The sequence below is a fragment of the Peromyscus californicus genome, unplaced genomic scaffold (genome assembly GCF_007827085.1).
Source record: "Peromyscus californicus insignis strain IS unplaced genomic scaffold, ASM782708v3 Scaffold_3__1_contigs__length_106647218, whole genome shotgun sequence".
Taxonomy (NCBI): Eukaryota; Metazoa; Chordata; class Mammalia; order Rodentia; family Cricetidae; genus Peromyscus; species Peromyscus californicus.
This window is the reverse complement of record NW_026294551.1, coordinates 24,527,474-24,542,680: the sequence shown is the minus strand read 5'-3', so window position 1 is coordinate 24,542,680 and position 15,207 is coordinate 24,527,474. Positions and strand designations below refer to the sequence as shown.

At 43.3% G+C, this 15,207-nt stretch overlaps 1 protein-coding gene across 7 annotated transcripts in view; it reads left to right on the top strand.

Moving 5' to 3' along the window:
• Positions 1–4,579: 4,579 nt before the first annotated feature.
• Positions 4,580–15,207, top strand: part of Cdk12 (cyclin dependent kinase 12) — an 85,213-nt gene continuing 74,585 nt past the window's right edge. For 2 of the 7 annotated variants that reach the window (XM_052759632.1, XM_052759631.1), the window contains exons 1-2: positions 4,588–6,265; positions 13,252–14,130. In XM_052759632.1, the coding sequence (XP_052615592.1) occupies positions 5,226–6,265; positions 13,252–14,130 (1,919 nt within the window). In that variant the 5' untranslated portion in view covers positions 4,588–5,225. Of the gene's footprint in view, positions 6,266–13,251; positions 14,131–15,207 lie in introns of all 7 variants that reach the window. The other 5 variants (XM_052759628.1, XM_052759627.1, XM_052759629.1 and 2 more) reach the window with 5 other exon arrangements.

Below are 15,207 nucleotides of genomic sequence, written 5' to 3'. Positions count from 1 at the left end.
TGAAGGGCTGAGGTTCTTGCTACGGGGGAGAGCACAGGCAGAGGCAGAGACACCTGGAGAGTTGAGTAAAGGTGACCAGCAGACTGAACCCGGCCATGTGAGGAGAGACGGGTCCAGGAGAGTGGGAACCAAGAGCCGGTGGCCAAGAAATAAAAAGGACTGCATAACCAAATGCCTGGGTTATATATAGGGAATAGCAGCTGGGGGAAAGGCAGTAAGCTCAGGGGCTGGAGAGGTTGAGGTGGGGGGTGGGGTGAGAAGTACTGAGGAGCCAGGACTTAATAACTAGCAGGAACTGAGGGGGCGGCCAAAGTCCCCTTTGACATGTTAAATAGACACCTCCATTGGCTGTTTGTCCTGGGGTCTGAGATCTAACACTTTCTCATGGAAACTTTCTATGCAAATAAATACTAGTGTCTTTACTAAGTGTAGCTAGGAAAATGTAAAGTTTACAAAGCTTATAAATCTCTTCTGTTTGAGGCTAGCTTGAGTAATATGAGATTTAGTCTAAAAATTAAAGTGGCACAAACCTTTAATTCCAGCTCTTGGGAGGCAGAGGCAGACAGACACATTTCTGTAAGTTCTAGGCCAAGACGTCCCCTTCCCCCCAGTCTCAAAACAAAACATTAAATAAGCATTCTAGGAAGAAAGACAAATGTTTAACATCACTGGAAAAGTAATCAAGGTATACCCAAAGAATCTCTCGGCCTGGTTTGGTGGTGCACTGTGGATGAAAGCAAGAATCAGGAGCCAGACCCTGCTACTTATGGCTATGAGGCCACCTGAGATGCTGTCTCAAACCCACAGCAAAATAAGGCCCAGATGGAGGTGCATGTCTTTAATTCCAGGACTGGGGAGGCAGAGGCAGGCTGATCTCTGAGTTCCTGTACCATGCCATCATGCCCAGGAGAACTCTTTAAAACTAAAACCTAAATTAATAATTTAGAGACATGCTGACTCAGACCTGTAATCCCAGGTACTTGTGGAGCATGAGGAGCAGTGCAGGAGTTTGCAGTCGGCCTCAACTACCAAATGAGTTTCGGGTCGGCCTGAGCTACAGCGGGAGATCCTATCTCAGAAACAGCACCCTACCACCAAGAATCTAAATTATTAAGTTCATTTGTGTGTGGAGGTACTTATTGTAACTTTAATTAAATTTCCTATCTGTATAACCTAGTTTTGAAATTTTTATGATCTATTTATTTTTATTTTATGTGCATTGGTGCTTTTGCCTAGATGTATGTCTCTGTAAGGTGTCAGTTCCCCTGGAGCTGGAATTACAAATAATTGTGAGCTGCCTTGTGGGTGCCGGGAATTGAACCTGGGTCTTCTGGAAGAGCAGTCAGTGCTCTCATCTGCTGAGCTGTTTTTCCAGCCACATAATTTCCTGTGTATAGTGAAAATAGAAACTTTCTGACTTGCTTTGGGGGATTTGTAGGCAAGGGGCTGTCCCCACAGAGTCCTACCACCCTACCTCTGGAGGATGTGCAAATAAAGCCCTGAAGCACACTTGAATCATTGAGCTCAAAGTTTTTCTGCAAAGGGAAACAATCCATATTTTTCATTTATTTTTGAGAGCAATCTTTATTTTCACAAAAGCACCCTTCTCACTGGTTAGTGTGAGAATTCATGGAGTTTACATTTTTTTCCCCTCTGTGTTTGTCTAACAGCTCTGGCTGTCCTGGAACTTGCTCTGTAGACCAGGAATTTATGAATTTTTATATTTAAAAAAATCTGAGAGGCCCACATGGCAATACATGCCTATAACTCCAGGGTTTTGACACTTGAACAGATGAATGTGAGTGCCAGGCTAGCCTGGAGAACTTCTCTAAGACAGTAGGAGAGGTGAGGGGATGAGGAGAGAAAAGAAAAAGGGAAAACAGCCGGGCGGTGGTGGCGCACGCCTTTAATCCCAGCACTCGGGAGGCAGAGCCAGGCGGATCTCTGTGAGTTCGAGGCCAGCCTGGGCTACCAAGTGAGTTCCAGGAAAGGCGCAAAGCTACACAGAGAAACCCTGTCTTGAAAAACCAAAAAAAAAAACCAAAAAAAAAAAAAAAGAAAGAAAAAGGAAAAACAAAAGGGGGTGGGGAAAGAAAAAAGAAATTTTGGACACAAGATTTTCTAGGATAGAATTTTATCCACCAAACAATGTAGTGCAAAAGAAACCACCCTCCCCGAGGGGACCTGTACCTAGTGCAAATGTGCTTAGAGCCAGTCTTTTATTTATTTATTTATTTATGTTTTTCAAGAGAGGGGTTTAACTATTATCTACTTATTTATTCATTTATATATTATGTATACAGTGTTCTGCCTGCATGTGTCCCTGCAGGCCAGAAGAGGGCGCCAATCTCATTATAGATGGTTATGAGCCTCTATGTGATTGCTGGGAATTGAACTCAGGACCTCTTGAAGAGCAGTCAGTGCTCTTAACCTCTGAGCCATCTCTCCAGCCCAAGACAGGGTTTCTGTGTAGTTTTGGTGCCTGTCCTGAATCTCGCTCTGTAGACCAACCTGGCCTCGAACTCACAGAGATCCGCCTGGCTATGCCTCCCGAGAGCTGTGATTAAAGGCGTGTGCCACCGCCGCCCGGCTAGATCCAGTCTTTCTGAGTCTCATTTTCTTCTGTTTCTGTAGAAATTTGGCTTTTATGATGGCAAAACCTCAATCTTTTCTAAAAATTCATTTTTATTTTATGTTCATTTGGTGTTTTGACTGCACCTGTGTATGTGTGAGGGTGTCAGAAGTCCTGCAACTGGAGTTACAGGCAGTTGTCAGCTGCCATGTGGGTGCTGGGAATTGAACCCAGGTCCTCTGGAAGCTCTTAACCACTCAACCGTCTCTCCAGTCCTACGAAACATCAATCTTACGTGTAGTTTATCCCAGAGTTTTCATTTTTCATCCAGCTGCTCCACCTTTTCAAAATAAAGAGTCTACCCTTGTATAAAACTGGCACAGTGCATTCACTCCGGCCAATTCTTTCTTTCAAAATTTCATTTATTTATTATGTATACAGTGTTCTACACTCACATATACCTGTATGCCAGAAGAGGATACCAGATCTCATTACGGATGGTTGTGAGCCACCATGTGGGTGCTGGGAATTGAACTCAGGACCCCTGGAAGTGCAGTCAGTGCTCTTAACTTCTGAGCCATTTCTCCAGGGCCCCTCCCTTTTTTTTTTTTAAAGTCAGGGTCTCACCATGTAACTCTGGCTGGCCTGGAACTCATACAGATCTTCTGCCTAAGCCTCCAGAGTGCTTAGTTTAAAGGTGTGTGCTCCACCACACCAGGCTTCAAACTGACTTTTGTTTCTTCTGTTCGGTGTAATGGAGCCTGTCTGGGACTCGATTTGAAGACCAGGCTAGCCTCGAAGTTACAGAGTTCTGCCTGTCTCTGCCTTCCCACTGAAAGGTGTACCCGGTTCAAACTGACTTTTTTTTTTTTTTTTGGTTTTTTCGAGACAGGGTTTCTCTGAGTAGCTTTGCGCCTTTCCTGGAACTCGCTTTGGAGACCAGGCTGGCCTCGAACTCACAGAGATCCGCCTGCCTCTGCCTCCCGAGTGCTGGGATTAAAGGCGTGCGCCACCACCGCCCGGCCAAACTGACTTTTTTTTTTTTTTTTTTTTTTGGTTTTTCGAGACAGGGTTTCTCTGTGTAGCTTTGCGCCTTTCCTGGAACTCGCTTTGGAGACCAGGCTGGCCTCGAACTCACAGAGATCCGCCTGGCTCTGCCTCCCGAGTGCTGGGATTAAAGGCGTACGCCACCACCGCCCGGCCAAACTGACTTTTAATACCTTTCTTTTTTTTCTCTTTTTGGCAGAGGCAGGCGGGTCTACAAAGCGAGTTCCAGGAAAGGCGCAAAGAAACACAGAGAAACCCTGTCTCGAAAAACCAAAAAAAAAAAAAAAAAAGGTCTTCAGAATCTGGATTTAAGCAAACCATTCAGATGATTGAGTTCCATCTCCAACCATAATTAGCTTCATATACCCTTTATGTCTATTTCGCTTGTTCAATTGCAATTTAAAATTATTTAAAACAATGTAAAAGTGGGGCGTAGTGGCTCAGGCAGAGGCATTCTCTGTATAGCCCTGGCTGTCCTGGAACTCACTCTGTAGACCAGGCTGGCCTCGAGCTCACAGATATCCACCTGCCTCTGCCTCCCAAATAATGGGATAAAGGTGTGTGCCACCACCACCCGGCCCCGGGGGCTAGATGTGAGGGCAGAGAAAATGAATGCAAAATGCCTGGCACTTCATAGCAAGCTTTGTTTAAACACGCAGACTTCAGTTGTAATGTCCCTGACGTCCACCTGTCCCTTGTCTAAAAAGATTCTGAAAATCAAATGACTTCTTACAAGCCTGCTAAGATGCCTCTCCACCAGAACCTAGGCGTATTTACCCAAAGAATTATCAGTTAGGGTTCAAGCTTTAAAGGCGATGCGGGCAACTTCCGCTTTTACAAAGCTCCGCTCTAAAGGGGAGTTGTAAACCTATCGCGAGAGTCTAACGGGACGCGTTTGCGGCTTGGCTCCTGCTCTCGCGTTGACTGGTTGAAGGCATGGGTCGAGGCGAAAAGGAAGCGCGAAGTATCGCGGGAGGCCAGTGGAATCTCGCGATGCTTTTGGCGCTCGCCCCTCCCCCTCCGCCAAGTGCCGTTTCGGTTTAATCTAGTGTGTGACTGAGTCTGTGTGAGGGAGCGAAATGTGTATGTGAGGTGTTGGGGGTGAGGCGGAGGCTAGAAAAGGGGCTCCCTCAGGGACGAGGGACAAAGGGGAAGGTGAGGCAACCTCGGCCGCGGAGCCCGGGCGACAGGAAGCCGCCCCGAGCCGGGCTACCGGATAGGGCCCGCGCAGTCCTCCTAGGGCGCCGGAGTCGGCCCCTCAGGCTCGGGCGGTCGGCTTCCTCCTTCCTTGAGCTCCCGGCTCGCGGGCCTGAAGATTGGGTGCGCGGGTGGGCGGCGGTGAGGAGCAGACTCGAGTAGCCCCGGGTGTCTGGCGATTCCACCGCTGAGGAACTCTCATTTCTTCCCTCGCTCCTTCACCCCCCCCCCCCCATGTAGGAGGGCGCTGAGGAGGCGAGAGGGAGGAGGAGCCTGGCCTAAGGTCCCTTCCCTCCCCACCCCCGGCTAGGGGTTCTTCGGGGGGCGTGGAGTTGGGGTTGGGGGGGAGGGTGGGGCTTTCTGGAGTGCTGGGGAACTTTTTCCCCTTCTTCAGGCTCGGGGAAAGGGAATGCCCAATTCAGAGAGACATGGGGGCAAGAAGGACGGGAGCGGAGGAGCTTCTGGAACTTCGCAGCCGTCCGCGGGAGGTGGCAGCTCCAACAGCAGGGAGCGTCACCGCTTGGTGTCGAAGCACAAGCGGCATAAGTCCAAGCACTCCAAAGATGCGGGGTTGGTAACCCCCGAAGCAGCATCTTTGGGTACAGTGATCAAACCTTTGGTGGAGTATGATGACATCAGCTCTGATTCAGACACCTTCTCGGATGACATGGCCTTCAAAGTAGACCGCAGGGAGAACGATGAACGTCGTGGAACGGATCGGAGTGACCGCCTGCACAGACATCGTCACCACCAGCACCGGCGGTCCCGAGACTTGCTAAAAACCAAACAGACTGAAAAGGAGAAAAACCAGGAAGTCTCCAAATCTGGATCTCTGAAGGACCGGATATCAGGAAGTTCAAAGCGTTCAATGGAGGGGAATGATGACTATGGGAAGGCACAGGTATCCAAAAGCAGCAAGGAATCCAGGTCATCCAAACTCCACAAGGAGAAGACCCGGAAAGAGCGTGAGTTAAAGTCTGGACACAAGGACCGGAGTAAGAGTCATCGGAAAAGGGAAACACCCAAAAGTTACAAAACAGTGGATAGCCCAAAACGGAGATCCAGGAGTCCCCATAGGAAATGGTCTGACAGTTCCAAGCAAGATGACAGCCCTTCAGGAGCTTCTTATGGCCAGGACTATGACCTTAGCCCTCCAAGGTCTCACACTTCTAGCAATTATGACTCCTACAAGAAGAGTCCAGGGAGTACCTCAAGAAGGCAGTCAATCAGCCCACCTTACAAAGAACCTTCTGCTTACCAGTCCAGCACTCGGTCACCCAGTCCCTACAGTAGACGACAGAGGTCGGTGAGTCCCTATAGTCGGAGACGGTCATCTAGCTATGAAAGGAGTGGCTCTTACAGCGGGAGATCACCCAGCCCCTATGGTCGAAGGCGATCTAGCAGCCCTTTCTTGAGCAAGAGGTCTCTGAGTCGGAGTCCAATCCCCAGGTGAGCTGTTACCCGTCTTTCCTAAGGTAGGGTGGGTTGGGAGGGATTGACAATTAGTCTTTACAACATTTGGTTAAAGCTTGCAGTGTTCGTCCTTTACTAGGTTGGCTAGTCATTTAGGTAAGTCTGGCTTTCCCTTAACCCAGAATTGAGAAGTAAAGATTTCACATGCCTCCAACTGCTCAAGCAAGGTAGGTATGTACTTTTCAATAATGGGGAAACTTTAGTTGTAAGAAATCACGCCTCTGCCTAGGGAGTGCATAGTCTCCAAAACTTATTTAGCTACTTGTTGCTTTGTCTTAAAACTTTGTAAGTCATATTGGTACCAGGGCTTAAACTTTATTGGAACTCACAAAAGAATTGAGAAGTTATAAATTTCTATTTCTACTATTTTGAGTCCATTTATCCTACCAATTTTATCTACTGTGTCCCCAAATCTATGATTAATCAGTTATGTCTTGTAACTGTTTAGTGAAAATTGAGCTAATGAGAGTGTTTTCTTTTTGACAAAAAGTGGTTCCAAATAGTTCATTGAATTTTTTTGTTTGTTTGTTTTTGGTTTTGTTTTTTTTTTAAGACAGGGTTTCTCTATATAGTTTTGGTGCCTGTCCTGAATCTCACTCTGTAGACCTGGCCTGCCTCGAACTCACAGAGATCTGCCTGGCTCTGCCTGTCTCTGCCTCCCCAGTGCTGGAATTAAAGGCGTGCACCACCACCGCCTGGCAACAGTTCATTGAATTTTTATTTATTTATTTTTAACAGCACCACTGTTCACTTACCTAGCAATTTTTAAAATCTTCCTTGAAATATGTAGTAATAATGCCTTCAGCTTGATTTTTTTTTGCAGCACCACTGTTCACTTACTAGCAATTTTTAAAATCTGCCTTGAAATATATAGTAATAATGCCTTCAGCTTGACTTTTTTTTTTTTAAGAAAAGATGTGTTAATTTGAATTTGTCTCTGGAAAATTGTGTTTTTGTCTCGTGTGTGGACCCATATCTGTCTACAAAAACAACAGGAGCTTAAGTTTTATCTGAGTGGAATCTTAATATTTCTTTGTAACCTTTGGCAAATGATTTAATTTGTCCACACCTGAGTTTCTTCATGTGGAAAATAGGAATAAAAACTACCTACTTCACGGCTGTTGTGAGATTAATAAATCTGAAGCATGTTACTGTGTCTTGTGCATAGTATGACTCAGTACATTTTATCAGTGAAGACCACTGGTAAAGATTAATTCATATGTTTTATAAGTCAGTGTATATTTCACTGTCTTAAACAACTAAAGTGTATTTGCCTAACTACAGTGCTTAAGTATTCTTAGTATTTTCTCATTCTGGTATTAAAAAAATCCAAACAGGTTGAAAGAATTATAATAAACATGCATGTATCTAACACCTAAATTCTGCAATTAACATTTTGTCACGTCTGTTTATCTCCATTAGTCCATTTTTTGTTTCATCTCAAAGTTGTAGCAAACAGCATACTTTTGTAAACATTTAGCATGAATACAGTTTCTTAGAGTGCATAATTTTTTTGGAGAGATTTATTTATAGTGGAATATATAAGTCATAAATGTACCATTTATAATATTGCATAGTTTTGAAAGGAAATCTAAGAAATGTTTTCAGAATGTTTTTTAGACAGGGTTTCACGCTGTAACCTAGGGTGGCCTGAAATTTACTATGTAGCCTATGTTGGTCTCAAACTGGCCTGAAATTTCCAAAAATCCTGCCTTAACCTCTTGACTTTGGGAGTACAGACATGAGCTATCATATTAGCCAGAGTATTTGTTTTCTTGAGAGTATTAACATTAAAGTAATTTAAAAAAATTTTTTATTGTTTAGAAATATAAAAGGCTTTTATATTTTATATCTCACCCAGGATTTTGGGTGAGAGCTTTTGTTTTGAAATCATTCCTTTTAGATTCTTAGAGAAAATAGCAGATATCAAGTTCTCTTAAGTGAATTGAGAAAGTTGTGTTCCTTAATTGAAATTAATGTAGTGATGGCAGATATAAACCTATGAGGAAATGGAGACAGTATGGTAGTAGGGGATGCAAATATAAACATAAAATATTGGGAACATGCCCTTTTTTTGTTGGCTTGTAGAGAGCATTATTTGTATTCACACATTACATAATTTTATTTATTGGAATTCTCAACAGTAAATAGCAAGAAATATCCAAGTGTGGAACCTGAGCAGCCTGGCACACATCCATAAATTCAGTGTTTTGAGAAACTGTAGCAAGTGAATTTTGATCTTGAGGCCAGCCTGGGCTGTTTGAAACCCTGTCTCAAAAAGACCAAATAGGCTGACAGGATGACTAAATAGCTGAGTTTGATCCTTAGAACCTCATATTCGGTGGAAGGAGAGAACTGACTTCACAGAGTTATCCTTCAACCTCCACAGATCACATACATGCACAATAATAATAAAAATCTATCTATTTATTTATTTATTTTTTAAATAATTTATTTTTTATGTGCATTGGTGTGAAGCTGTTAGATCTCCTGGAATTGGAGTTACAGATAGTTGTGAGCTGCCATGTGGGTGCTGGGAATTGAACCCAGGTCCTCTGGAAGAGCCGTGAGTGCTCCTAACCCCGAGCCATCTCTCCAGCCCATCTCTTCTTTTTCAAGATATAGTTTCTCTGTGTAGTCCTGGCTGTCCAGGAACTGGCTCTGTAGACCAGGCTGGGCCTCTGCTTCCCTGGTACTGGGATTAAAGGTGTGTGCCACCACTGCCTCACAAAATTTATTTTTGACATAAGGTCTTGATATGTAGCTATGGCCAGCCTACAATTTTTTTTTTTTTTATACAGACTAAGCTGGCCTAGAACTCAGATCTACCTGCCTCTTGCCTCCATAGTGCTAGGATTAAAGGCAGTGCCACCATGTTGGCATAATAAGAATTGAAAAGGTGCCTTCCCCTCCAAAAAGAAGGCTGATGATATAATTTAATTTACATAGTATGCTTAAGGCCCTATATTCAATCACCCCCACCCCCAACCCCCCACTCTCCGGCTTTTCAAGACAGAATTTCTCTGTGAATCCCTGGCTATCCTGGCACTCTGGTAGACTCTTCATTTGGGGAAAACAAACTGGGAACAAGCACCATTTTGGTTGTGGGTCAGCGCTTGTGAATGAACACAGGGATTTGTGCATGTTAAGCAAGTGTTCACCATGTAGACCAAGGCTGATTTGGAACTCACAGAGTCACCTGCCTCTGCTTCCCTGATGCTGAAATTGAAGGCATGGACCACTACACCCAGCTTTATTCTTGATAGGGTCTTGATAGGGTTGCCCTAGAATTCCATATGCAAACCAGGCTGTCCTTGAATTCACCTGCCTCTCTCCTCTCTAGTGTTGTAATTAAAGGTGTTTGCTACAACACCCAGGTCCTTTTCTTTCTTTGTTTCTTTTTTTTTTTTAAAGACAGGGTCTTATGCAGCCCTGTCTGGCCAGAAACTTATGTAAGACCGGGCTGCCTCAAATCAGGGAGATCTGCTTTCCTCTTCTTCCCAACTGCTGGGACTAAAGGCATGGACCATCATGCTTGGCTCAAGTCAGTTTTAGTGGTTTGGATTGTTGGTTTTTCTCACACTGAATCTTGAGCAGGATTATAGTAAAACAATTAATGTAATTAATAAGTAAAAAAGTAATTAACGAGACTTTAAAATAATCTGTTCTATAGATTTCCAGATTTTATTTCATAGTCATTCCTCGTAAAAATTATTTGTTGGACTGGAAAAATGGCTTAGCAGTTAAGAACATTGACTGTAGCTGGGCAAAGTTTGAAGCCAGCCTGGTCTACATATCAAATTTCAGGCTAGCCAGAGGTACATAGTAAGATCCTGTTTCAAAAATAAAACAAGTTTATTTGCAGTAATTTCTTGTCTTATATGTCCTAAAAAGTTGATTTTGGAAATCATTTTTCTATTAAAGGAACTAAGAAATACCGTTAATATCAGCACTGAGGAGACTAAGACAAGATGATCATGATTATTAGGCCAACTTAGTCTGGGTAACAAGATCTTGCTTCAGAACACAAAAAATTTTAAAAAAAGGTTGGTAAGATAGATCAGTAGTAGTAGGCTGTTTCCTTAGTAAATGGAAGGCCTTGTGGTCAGTCGTTAGAAGTTGGGCTGAAGTGTTGGCTCAGTGGTTATGAGCACTAGTTCTTCCAGAGGAAGATTCCCAGCACCGATACAGTGACACAAACATCTCTAAATTCAGTCCCAGGGATTCTGATACCCTCCTGAACTCAGTGGACACTGGGCACAGACATGGTGCTCTTACATAAATACAGGCAGATAAAGAATTATAAAACTGGGGTTGGGGATTTAGCTCAGTGGTAGAGCGCTAGGCAAGGGTTCGGTCCTCAGCTCTTAAAAAAAAAAAAAAAAAAAAAAGACAAAAAAAAAACTTTATACAACAAAATTACTCCCTGGGCAGTGGTGGCGCACGCCTTTAATTCCAGCACTTGGGAGGCAGAGGCAGGCGGATCTCGGTGAGTTCAAGGCCAGCCTGGTCCACAGAGGGAGTTCTGTGACAGGCTCCAAAGGTACAGAGAGAAACTCTGTCTGGGGTGGGGATGGAGGGATTGTGAATATGACTACATAGTGGGCAATTTTGGTGCTTTTCTGTTTTTTTAAATTTTTTATTATTTACTTTTTTTCTTTTTTCAAGACAGGGTTTCTTGGTTAGCCTTGTCCTAGAACTAGCTCTGTAGATTAGACTTGCCTTGAACTCAGATCCTCCTTTTCTGCTTCCAGAGTGCTGGGACTAAAGGTGTGAGCCACCACTGACCAGCTTATTTTTATTTTATTTTTTTCAATTGCAACAAATTGCTTCCTTAGTATTGTGATTACCAGTATATGCTGCTACCATGCCAGTTCTGTTTTATTTGTTTTTGTTTTTTTGGTTGTTTGAGACAGGATATATAGCTTAGGCTGGCTTAACTTCCTTTGTAGAGCTGACTGTCTGGAATTCACAGAGATCCCAAAGGCATGAACTTACCAACCCAGATGAATGGTTCTTTTTTCTTTTTAGTTTTGTTTTTATTATTTTAAATTATATATGTATTTTTGTGCTTATGAAGGCAGGTGCCCATGAATGCCAGAGGCTCCAGATTCCCAGATCTGGAGTTACAGGTAGTTTTGCCCAGTGTGGGTGCTGGGAACCAAACTTGGGTCCTCTCTTAGATTAGTACACATTTAACCACTGAGCCATCTCTTCCAGCCCCTTATTTGTTTTTTGTTGTTTCTTTTGTTTTTGGAACAAGGTCTGAGTAGCGCAAGCTGTCAAGGAACTCACTGTGTTATTCCCACTGGCTTCTCAGTTTCAGTAATTCTCTAGCCTTGGTTTTCCTAAGTACTGGGATTACAAACAGGAGCCAAGTCCTAGCCAAATGAATTTTTAGTTTTGCTTAATTCAAATTTATGTTCATGCTTTTTGTTTTGCTTTGTTTTTAGAAATAGTCTCATGTAGCCCAAGCTGCTTTGAGTTTGCTGTATAGCAAGGATGACTTTCATTTATTATTTATTTATTTATTTATTTATTTATTTATTTATTTATTTATTTATTTTCGAGACAGGGTTTCTCTGTGTAGCTTTGCGCCTTTCCTGGAACTCACTTGGTAGCCCAGGCTGGCCTCGAACTCACAGAGATCCGCCTGGCTCTGCCTCCCGAGTGCTGGGATTAAAGGCATGTGCCACCACCGCCCGGCCTTTTTTTCTTTTTTAAATACTTTAAAATTTTATGTTTTTGAGTGTTTTCCTGCATGTATACATGTGTATCATGTGCATACCTTGTGTTCAAGGAGATAAGAAGTGGCTGTTGGATAGTTTGAGCTACCAAGTAGGTACTGGGCAGTGCTTTTAACCCCTGACCCTTTTCTTTTTTGTTTTGTTTTTTCGAGACAGGGTTTCTCTGTGTAGCTTTTGCACCTTTCCTGGAACTCACTCTGTAGACCAGGCTGGCCTCGAACTCACAGAGATCCTCCCAGCTCTGCCTCCTGAGTGCTGGGATTAAAGGTGTGCGCCACCGCTGCCCGACCCCTTTTTTCTTTTCTTTTTCTTTCTTTCGAAAGACTAGACTAGGCTGGCCTCGAACTTGGCAGAGATCTGCCTACCTCTGCCTCCCAAGTACTGGATTTAAAGGTGTGTGCCACTGCCAGGCCAACTAGTCTCAAGTTTGAACCTCTTTTTCTCTGTGTGCATGCGCGCGTGCGTTTTCCAAGACAGGGGTCTCACTATGTAGCTCTGGCTGTCCTAGAACTCAATCTGTAGACTAAGATGGCTTTGAACTCACAGAGATCCACCTGCTTGTGTCTCCCAAGTGCTGGGGCTAAAGACATGTACTGCAATACCTGACTTGTTTTATAATTATTTTTATTTTATATGTATGGATTGTTTATTGTTTGCCTTTATGTCTGTACACCATGTACTTGCAGTGTCCCGGGAGGCCAGAAGAGGGAGCTGGATCACCTGGAACTAGAGTATTAGACAGTTAATTAGCCACAATGTGGGTTTTGGGATTAGTAGCCAGTGCTCTCCTAACCCCATTCCTTCTCTACCTTTTTTTTTTTTTTATAGTTTATTTGTGTTTTGCCTATATGTATGTCTGTGTGAGAGTGCTGTAGCCTGGAGTTAGAGGCAGTTATGAGCTGCCATGTAGGTGCTGGGAACTGAACAAGGGTCCTCTGGAAGAGCAGTCAATGCTTTTAACGGCTGAGCCATTTCTCCAGCTTAACCCCCACTTTTTTTAGACAGTAAACTGTCTTTAAACTCAGGTTCTTATGCCTCTGCCCTTCAAGTGCTAGAATTAAAGGAGTGTGCCTCCATACCTGGCTTTAATCTACTGTTAAAATTGATAATTCAGAATGGGATTAAATTTACAGATCTAGACCCTATTTTACTGACTTATTCTTCTCTTTATCTCTGTATATTGTTTATTTTAAACTGCCTTTTTTCTTTTTTCAGTAGGAAATCCATGAAGTCCAGAAGCAGAAGTCCTGCATATTCAAGACACTCATCTTCTCATAGTAAAAAGAAGAGATCCGGGTCACGCAGCCGTCATTCCAGTATCTCACCCGTCAGGCTTCCATTGAATTCCAGCCTGGGAGCTGAACTCAGCAGAAAAAAGAAGGAAAGAGCAGCTGCTGCTGCAGCAGCAAAAATGGATGGAAAAGATTCAAAGGGTTCACCCATAACTTTGACTAAAAAAGATAAAGTTGAGGTGAAGGAGTCAGGGTTAGAATCTAAAAAGTTATCCAGAGGTATAAAGTCAGAAAAGTCTACCCCAGATACTGAACTGGTAAATGTAACACATTCAAACACAGAGTTAAAAAATTGTGTAGATACAGGGAAAGTTAAGTTGGATGAGAACTTGCAGAAGCATCCTGTTTTTAAGGATTTGAAAGCACAGGGAACAAAAGACGCTAAACCTGTAGCACCGAAGGAGGTGATTGTTACTTCAAAGGAGACAGAGACATCAGAAAAGGAGACCTTTCCACCTCTCCCCACAATTGCTTCTCCACCCCCTTTACCATCTACTACCCCTCCACCTCAAACACCCCCTTTGCCACCTTTGCCTCCACTACCAGCTGTTCCACTGCAGCCACCTCTGCCTCCTCCCCAACCACCATGTAGTCAAGTTCCTGTTTCTAGTTCTTCAAATTTACCCTCTTCTCCTCACCCAAGGACATCTACTCTATCCTCTCAGACAAATTCTCAGCCCCCTGTACAGGTATCTGTGAAGACTCAAGTGTCTGTAACAGCTGCTATTCCACACCTGAAAACTTCAACATTGCCTCCTCTGCCCCTCCCTCCCTTGTTACCTGGAGATGATGATTTGGATAGGTAAGTCCCATAATAGGATGAAAGAAGTTAGTCTTCTTGATGTATAATGTATTTTCTTTTTAAGTTTTTTGAAACTATTAGAATGCATATCTTTCCATGGTGCTTTTATGGTTAGGAATTGCTTTCTTTGTTAGTGGAAAAGTTCATTCTTGTTTTACTTGAGAATAGAGAATTAGAACTTGGGGGGCGGGGGGGAAGGTACCTTTCATTTTTTAAAATTGCATTGTATATTTTCAAGTGTGTTTGAAGTGTCTCAGTGTGGAGGCCAGAGGAAAATTTGGTGGGAGGCAGTTCTCTTCTGTCCTGTAGATCCAGGGATCCAGCATCAGGATTGTTGGCAAGTGCCTTTACCTGCTGAATTATCTTGATGGGCACTTTTTGTGGTTGGGGTGGGATAGGTTATACTTAACCATAACCTTAAGCTCACAGGAATCCTGCCTCAATCTCCTGGATAAATGCACCACTATGCCTGTCAACAATTAGATTTTTCTTGTGTGTGTGCATGTATGATTATTTTGCCTGCATGTATGTATGTGTACTATGTGTGTTCAGAAGATGGTGATGGATCCCATGAAATAAGAATATGGATGGTTCCAAGCTACCATGTGGGTGCTGGGAACTGCACTGAAGTCCTCTAGAAGAGTAACAAGTGCTCTTAATTATTGAGCCATTTCTCCGACCCCAACTTTACTCAATTTGCATATTTTTTGTTTATTTATATGTATGTGTATGAGCCTGCATGAATTAGGTGCACCACATGGATACAGGACAGTGTAGGCCAGAGGTTATTGGATCTCTTAGAACTATAGTTGTAAGTGTTGGTGAGCTGCCATGTGAATGCTAAGAACCAAACCAGGTCCTCTGGAAGAGGAATAATCACTCTTAAACCCCTGAGCCATCTTTCCAGGCCTAAGTGTACTATTTTTATTTATGTGTGTGTACACACATCTGCATCGGAGACCAGAGGGCACCCTCATACCTCAGGTCTTATAGAACCACATTTCCCCCCCATATCTTTATTTTAATTTAAAAAGGTTTATTGTGTGCATATTTGTGTGTGTGTGTGTGTGTGAACAC